We start from the raw sequence: 8,166 nt of genomic DNA on the forward strand, positions 1-8,166 counted from the left end.
ATTTATACTGGAAACCAGAAAACCATTTAAAAATGTAACAAAATCTTACTTTTTTAAAAGTTCAGAATCAAATTCACAAAAATATATAAAAATGGGCAATGGATCAGATCTTTTGGCTGGCATGTGGAGGGGAAATATATTTTGTCTTTAAGGCTTAAAGGTTTACTCCCTTGGACTGCATTAAATCACAGTGAGAAGCTGCAGTACAGCGGTAAGTTTCTCAATATTAAAGCATTCAGCTTGAGGTCGTGTTATGAACAATAACACATTTTGGGAACCACCATTTTATTGAGGCCTAGTTTGAAAAATAGCAAACCTATCCTTTAATAACAACACTAGAAGGGTCTTGGTTAAGTGGCGGGGGGAACTGATAAACTACAATACAGATATTTTAGCTCCTTCTCAATGCCATGTAGTGTACCATCCCTTCTCGTTGTATGACCTCTGACCCCAGGAGCAGGAAGGCTGTGAGTTCTCGTCCAAGAGGGTCTAGTGGGGGAGCACATGGATGGAATCTCTACGTGGTCGACACGGTCTCCCCCATCACGCTCTACCGCGAGATGGTAAAAACATACATAAACACACAGAACATCGATAGTGCAAGCATATACAGGTCTGTATTATGATCCATACAGCCTTTAGCTGAGTATTCCCCCTTAAGCTGCATCTAAATTTGAAACCTCCCCGACTGATGTTGGAACAATCCTTTCCCTCATAGGTGTGTGTGTGTGTGTGTGTGTGTGTGTGTGTGTGTGTGTGTGTGTGTGTGTGTGTGTGTGTGTGTGTGTGTGTGTGTGTGTGTGTGTGTGTGTGTGTGTGTGTGTGTGTGTGTGTGTGTGTGTGTGTGTTAGGTTGAATACAGTAGCCGTTATGTGGAGACCAACCCAAATGCTCAGAGCTGTCGCCACCTCCTCAGTGAGGCCCACCTGCTCCTCTGTGCCTCCTTGGTCCAGCCCCTGCCGCTCGGCAAGGGAAACCCCAAATATCTGCCAAAGCACACAGGCGGAGAGGCTGAGGCGCAGATTGGCAAGGACGTACGGCTGCGACAAAAAGAGACAAACAGACAAGAGCTGGAGGAGGCTTTCCGAGAGAACTGTGCCCAGCTTGGTGATTGTTTCAGCAGGTACAAATGAATATGTTTATATCCCCGGGGATTCTTCTCTGTGCTTTGCTATTTGACTCTGCTTTTTTCCTCTCCTGTCCTCTAGGGGAAATCAGAAGGATTGTCATCTCGCACTGCCGTACTATAGGATGTCCCGCTTGTCAGTCAGCGAGATCATCTCCAGGAATCGCCCTCTCCCCAGCAGCCGTCGTGCCTACGGCCCTGGCTTCCTGTTTTACTTAAAGCATTTCCTCTTAGAGGAAACTGACCAGCTCTTTAGCAAGGTGTGTCCACGGTCTCTGAGCAAAGAACAAAGTTGAATAGGAACTAGAGTCGGGAAAAAGGAACTATTTGTATTCGTGTAATTGAGTGAAAACTTTCGATCGGCAGGAGGCGGCCAATGAGGTGATCGACATTTTCAGCCAATCGGAACCTTCCCAACTGGTGTCTGTGTGCACCAGCCCCGGCATGGCGCTTTCCAGTCCCAAGCTGGCATTGCAGCGGTTACAGCAGCTAGAACACACCATGGGCATGTCCGTTCCTCTGACGATCACCATGGCAGCCATGACGCTGCGCCTGGGTGACCTGCAGCGATACACAGAGCTGATGGAAAGACATGTTGACGTAAGATTTGTTAGGAAATACTGTGTGTGTGTGTGTGTGTGTGTGTGTGTGTGTGTGTGTGTGTGTGTGTGTGTGTGTGTGTGTGTGTGTGTGTGTGTGTGTGTGTGTGTGTGTGTGTGTGTGTGTGTGTGTGTGTGTGTGTGATCATATGTATATCTGATTATGAAAATTATATATTTTTTAATTTCCAAGCCCTTCTCTCTCTCTAAAATCTCACTTTGTTTCCTCTGAGCCAAGCCCTGTCTGCATTGGATTGTCTGATTCTAATAGAAAATAAACCTCCTCTCTGTCAAATCTGTCAAGGTATAATGTAAAAAAATAAAAAATTATATTTTCCTGTAGATGCTGTTGGTCTACGGGTTTATCGAGGAGCCCAGGTTGCTGCTATGTGGTGTCGTGGGCTGTGTCCGGGACAGCCGCACACAGCCCACTCCGCTGGCTCATCACCTCCACCACAACCATCCTGGCCTGCTGGTGGCAGCCATGGTGGCTTTGCACGAGAACAGCAAGGTTCAACTTGAGCAGGCGGACCAAGTTTTCAAGGTGTGCATGTCTATGTGTCCATGCCTGCATCTATTTTTGTGTCTATGTCTGCGTCTGCCTAGGTCTGCGTCTGTGTGTTCGTACCGTACATTGGAGCACAACTTCCCCTAACAACAGGGAAGAGGGAACAATGATCGGCGGGAATCAAATTGTCTCGCAGAGATGACATCTGATATCATACTTTACATTACCATTATGTTGAGCCCCAGCTGGATTGTTATACATTGGAATGTATAGCCAGATATTGTAATGCCCTTATATGGTTGAACCCTTACCGCCACTATACCTCCACGAAGATGTTACCGAGAGTCCCAATGATAACATACAATGAAATCTAAACTAAAACTACTCAATTGGGAAACTAAACCCAAAAATGATTAAAAAAAAAAAAGTGTGTGTGTGTGTGTGTGTGTGTGTGTGTGTGTGTGTGTGTGTGTGTGTGTGTGTGCGTGTGCGTGTGCGTGCAGGAGATGGGCTGTGAGGATGGCCTGCTGGTGGACTTCTGGGAAGCGCTACTGGTGGCCTCCTCCCATGAAGCCGTCATCCAAGAGCTCCTCTTCCGACTGGCGTCCATCTACATCGAGTGGCTGACACAAACCTCCCCTGCTGCCAGCAAGCCACTGAAGAGCAGTGAGGATCTGGTACAGCAGCAAATCCTTATATTGTAGTTACAAGGACTCCAAGCACTGGTTTCCCCAAGACAGTGTTTGACTTGAGTATTTGTGCGTTAACCAGACGCAGTCTTTTTGATTCAGCCCTCATTCAGCATTTCATTTTTAGCTGGTTGAACGTTAGAAACGTTACGTTAGAAAATTGTTCAGAAAACAAACTGTGTGTGTTTCAGATCAACTCTTGCTCCCACTACGGTGTACTGTACCCCTGGCTTGGTGTTCTGACTCCTGTTAATGTTACCAACTTCCAACAGCAGGAGGTGCTACATAAACTCCAGGTAGAAATCTGTGACTTCTTATCTATTACACCCTTCCTCCTCCCTCTACGCCTGAAATGGCGTATTACGTACTGCATACTGTTGGAGAAATTCTCCTGCGTGGTCGATGAGGTTAATCTGTCCGCTACAGGGAAACAAAACTGAGAGTATTGAAGATATTTATTCTGCAGAATAAAGAGAAAGATTCAGTCATGCTTCAAAGCAGTGTTCTGATCAGTCGACCTCTACTTTACTTGAAGAGGCTTTTATAGTCATGAGAGGTTGTGTCCTATTCTGAGACTTGCCATGTGATTCACTGTTGTCTTCAGTAACAGCTGAGAACATGTTTTAACAAAGAAAAACATTGAACATTATCGGTGCCGAGAAAGCATAAGTTCAGTGTTTACACAAATGGTCCTTTTACGATCTAGAAAACAGAAATAACGACTAAAACAGTCATGACAGTGGTATACAGGAATGTAAGTACTCCTGTGAAAGAGTTGGGCGTAATCAAACAAACATATGCCTCAGCATTTAGACATCACTTGATGGTAGAATTATATCATTCGTTAACATTAATCGTCATTTTTCTCTCACAATACGACATCTTTGTACTATTGTCCAGCATACCCTAGGATGTGAGTAAACAGAACGATGGCTTCTCTAACATACAGTACATCGTCGTGAAACCGTGCCACTTCCTTTCGGTGGGTTGTGGGTTGATGCCGTTGCTGCGCTTGAAACTTTTTCTGGCGTTTTGCCCTGACAATGCTTTGTGTGATATGCTTTTCACAAACTATTTGATGCATACTGTTGTTTTGGACATAGTAAAAAGACTCCCATACCAATTTGGCATCATAAATGTATGTATGTTAGTATGCTAGTATTCCATTTCAGACACGCATTGCCTGTTTCCCCCTATTGCAAAATGCACACACACTGGTTTTCTTAACTCATATTGATTAGACCTGTGTACTCATAGAGAACGTCTCTGTGTCTATGTCTGTGTAAAACTTGAGTGTAGTTGTTGAATAAATACACTTCAGCATAAGCCCCTGAAAGAATGTAGTAATTCTATTTTTAATGTAGTGTTTTCCATACTCCTACCATGTCTCGTGGGTTCCCTGCTGTCACGTCATTATTCATTATCAAAGCTCTAACTGATGTTTATAACTGTGAGGAAACTAAATTCTTCATCTTCTAGAACATTTCCTCAATATACTATATCATTTTTTCAGCTTTTTCAAAAATGTTCACCATATAATGAGCATCACAGGAAGTGCTTTCAGAGTGGACTTTTGAAAGTTTGATTGACACAGACCATGGGAATACCGTCTGTAAAAATAACAGAAAAGACAATCATTAAATAAAAGTCATTGTTGAATACTCCCTAAACCCATGTATGTGTGTACATACATTACATGCACATATGCACACTCAAGTGTGTGTACATAATTCCTCCACATAAACACAAAAGCAGATCTATACTGGTGGAGACGGGGTTAAAGAGGGTAAAAGCAGATGGGCAGGTCCGCAACCACAGCAACTAGTGATAAACAAGGCCGATTCTCACCACCGCTACTACAGTAGCTAGTGGCAGTAACTGAGAGCAAGAGTGAATGTAACAACCAGATATTTCAGGATCTCTTAACCCTTCAAGAGCAACTATCAGGTTGCTCTTGAAGGGTTGCTCTACAAAATAAAGTCCCATACTAACGGAGACCGCGGTAAAGCTAAAGTTAACATCGGAGAGACGTGCACGCTACGGAATGCACAGCTTTTGTTTTGTTTACGTTTTTTTTCTGTTTCATAAGAGTAGAAAACGAACAGAATTAAATACAAATCTAAAATAAAAACACTGCCTTTTTCTAAAAGGCTGCTCCGTCTCCTCTCTTTTTCTTCCTACTTTCCACTTACTGTAGCGCTAGCTCTGTCCTGTATCCCCTACGTGACGTGATGTTGAAGTTCGCAGGCAATGGCCCATTTTAATGGGGCCGTGGCTAATTGCATTACAAAAATTTGTCCGGCTGTTGTTCTAAGTAACAAAAAAAAAGAAAAACATTTTTTAATCAAATGACTACATGGTTTCTCCACACATTAATTCACTGGGTATGCCAACCTTGAAAGTTACTCTTTAAAACTAAACCAAACTAACTCGCAAACTCACTCCCTCCTCTGTCTACGTCTTCTCCCTCCCAGTCCCTCCTGTGTGGCCCATCCCTCTCCATAGGCTGCGTTCTGCCTCTGCTGGAGCGGGTGTCTGAGGGGGAGACATTGTGGGGCCTCAGCCTGCACGTGCTGTGCGCCACCAGGAGGGGGCAGTACGACTGCTGCATGGAGAAGCTACTGGACAGCTGCCCTCAGGCCATCATCCCTTATGCCAACCACCAGCTGCAGGACGCGCACATGGTCTGTGTCAGCGCTGCACCCAAACAAACCTTGTACCCATCCATGTTGCGGCCGTAACTAGCTGTTTATTATTCCTTTTGTCCTATCTGTTCGCTCCAGGCGCTGTGGTGGCAGAAGCTCCTCCCAGAGCTCTGTGATAGGACAAGAGCCGCAGCAGACAACAGCATTCTCTTGGCTGCCCTCAGAGGTACCCAGTTTTTTTTCCGAAACTAAAAATCCCTCTTTTATTCTAAACCAAGGCTTCCGTAGTTCCACTTTTTCTAACTAATTTTGCTTTCTATGTAAGATTTCAAGATTTCATTTTTATCCATCTAGTTTTATAGTATTGTTGTTATAGCCCCCTCTAGTTGATTAAATTCCCTGCTGACGGACACTGACTGAGGAAGTCATAATTATCAGCACAAACTTGTGTATCATTTGACATGTGCAGCTTTAGGTAACCCCTTTAGATTTTTTTTTCTTTTTAATCCAAATTTTTGTTGTTATTATTATTATTATTATTAATAATAATAATAATAATAATAATTAATAATGATAACCTTGCTACTTGCTTGTTATAATTAATTCAAAAACATTTACAATAACTATTTTTAATTAGAATGACACTTAACGATCATTGCCTGTTTTAACTTGGCTGTGTTTCCATGCAAACAGAGACACTGGTAGTTGTTGCCGCGGAGATGAGCCCTGTGGAGTTCTTGGAACTTTTGCCCGATGATGGAACAGCAATCTACTTTCTGCCTCATCTGATGGCCTGCAGCCAAAGACATCTGCTGACCTGACAAATATACTGATAAAATGCACACTGTGATTATGTAGAGCTATACGAGGATTTGCGTTACTAATTAATAATAGATCCACACAAAGCACAATAACAAAAAAAAAAAATTTAAACTGATGGCAAATATGGTGCCTTTTATTCCAGTGCAAACACTTGGCTTCGGAACAGCATGACTTCCCAACCCATTATTCGAAGCATGAAGCCACAATGGATACCAATGCCATCAGTGGATCTCATGGCTCAGATCTGCAGCCATTTTTGGAGAATTCTTTAGCGTCCTCAAAGTGAGCCTTCTTCAAAATTATGTGATAATAACAACAAATATACAAACACTGTCAAATATACTTGCTATGGCATGAACTACAAAGCCCTGCAATACATATTGGAAAGAGTTTTATCAGGTTTTATAAGGCTCTCTTGTTGCCTTTACAATATAATGTCAAGTGTCGGCAGGATATCAAATGAAGTCCCTTATTGCAAGGCGATGGAGAGATTTTTAAATACAAATAATTTAATAAGTCAGGTAAGCACAACGGCAGTGGACTGAAGCACTCAGTTTTTTGTGATCCGATCACGGCGGGACGTATTAACTCTCGGGTTGATCTGGACACTACCAGATCAGATCAGACATCTGAGAGCCCATCAGCCAGGCCACATCCTGACGTAGCCTGGCTCGCATTGTGATCGGATTTCATAGAAGTGGGGACAGCTCCTTTTGGAAATCGGTACTGCAGATGCTCATGTAGATTTGAATGTAGTCCCTCAAAGTAACTGTTTCGCATTTGGAAGAACACCCAGTCGATGTCGGTGAAGGTCCCGTTTATAATATGAACCCACCAGTGCTTGCTGCGCACTCGCATCCACACACCTCTCTCCAAGGGAACTGAGATCGCACTCAGCATTGTTATACATGAGTACAGTTTAAAATTTCCATACCACTAAATATCACTTCATGACATAAAAATATAACGTTAAAATATAACAGTAAAAATATAAAAAAACAAACATTCGGTTGCACCCAGCGCCATTTTACCACAAAGTTATTTTAAAAGTTGCTGTGAACATGGGAGCCAATCTCCTGTCATGCATTCAAGTGTCAAGTCAGGACGCTAGGTCTGTGATCCGATCGGGCGCATCCGATCACAAGAGTCACATTGAAACCACAAAATGTAACCAAGCCCTGAATCTGTAGTGGACTAAATCTTCTTGTTATGTAAAGTAAGCTTAAAATGTAATGGATTTAAACCAGTTTGGTACATTATAATTGTTTGAATGGCCTTTGTTTTTTGCACCGAATATACCATTAAAGATAGTTTTGCACAAGCCGCATTAAGTAAAAGCAAACGAGCATGGACGTGGAGCATGGATCGATGTGTTCCAGAGGTTCTTATCTATTGGTTTTTTTTTACTGTGGTGATTTATGCTTGCTCTGCTTTTATTGTCACTATGCGATGACCTTCTTTTAATGTAAAGCACTGTAAAGCCAAGTTACATGTCATGTATGAAAAGTGCTTTACAAATAAAGGTTATTATTGTTTTAAAAGTTTAAAAAATTTAATTAAATTAAATGACTTTTTAAACATTTTGAAAAGTTTTTAAATAAAACATTTAAAAAATCATTAAATTAAAAAAATGTTTTGACAATAATTTTTATAGTTTGCTTGCATTACCCTTGCAAACCAGTGGGATTCTCATTGAAATCAGCAGTATTTAGCTAATATTTCTGCTAATTTAATTTGTAATTGAGTTAGTAGAGATATTGCTTTATTGAGCTTTAAA

At 42.0% G+C, this 8,166-nt stretch overlaps 1 protein-coding gene across 3 annotated transcripts in view; it reads left to right on the plus strand.

The window, feature by feature from the left end:
* hps3 (HPS3 biogenesis of lysosomal organelles complex 2 subunit 1) overlaps positions 1-7,929 on the plus strand; it is a 26,162-nt gene extending 18,233 nt beyond the window's left edge. For 2 of the 3 annotated variants that reach the window (XM_080002846.1, XM_080002847.1), the window contains exons 15-24: positions 455-563; positions 852-1,123; positions 1,209-1,386; positions 1,493-1,726; positions 2,069-2,269; positions 2,737-2,910; positions 3,114-3,218; positions 5,397-5,606; positions 5,706-5,793; positions 6,261-7,929. In XM_080002846.1, the coding sequence (XP_079858972.1) occupies positions 455-563; positions 852-1,123; positions 1,209-1,386; positions 1,493-1,726; positions 2,069-2,269; positions 2,737-2,910; positions 3,114-3,218; positions 5,397-5,606; positions 5,706-5,793; positions 6,261-6,388 (1,699 nt within the window). In that variant the 3' untranslated portion in view covers positions 6,389-7,929. The remainder of the gene's footprint in view (positions 1-454; positions 564-851; positions 1,124-1,208; positions 1,387-1,492; positions 1,727-2,068; positions 2,270-2,736; positions 2,911-3,113; positions 3,219-5,396; positions 5,607-5,705; positions 5,794-6,260) is intronic. The other variant, XM_080002848.1, reaches the window with a different exon arrangement.
* The last annotated feature ends 237 nt before the right edge of the window (positions 7,930-8,166 follow it).

The sequence above is a fragment of the Zeus faber genome, assembly GCF_960531495.2.
Source record: "Zeus faber genome assembly, chromosome: 1".
Taxonomy (NCBI): domain Eukaryota; kingdom Metazoa; phylum Chordata; class Actinopteri; order Zeiformes; family Zeidae; genus Zeus; species Zeus faber.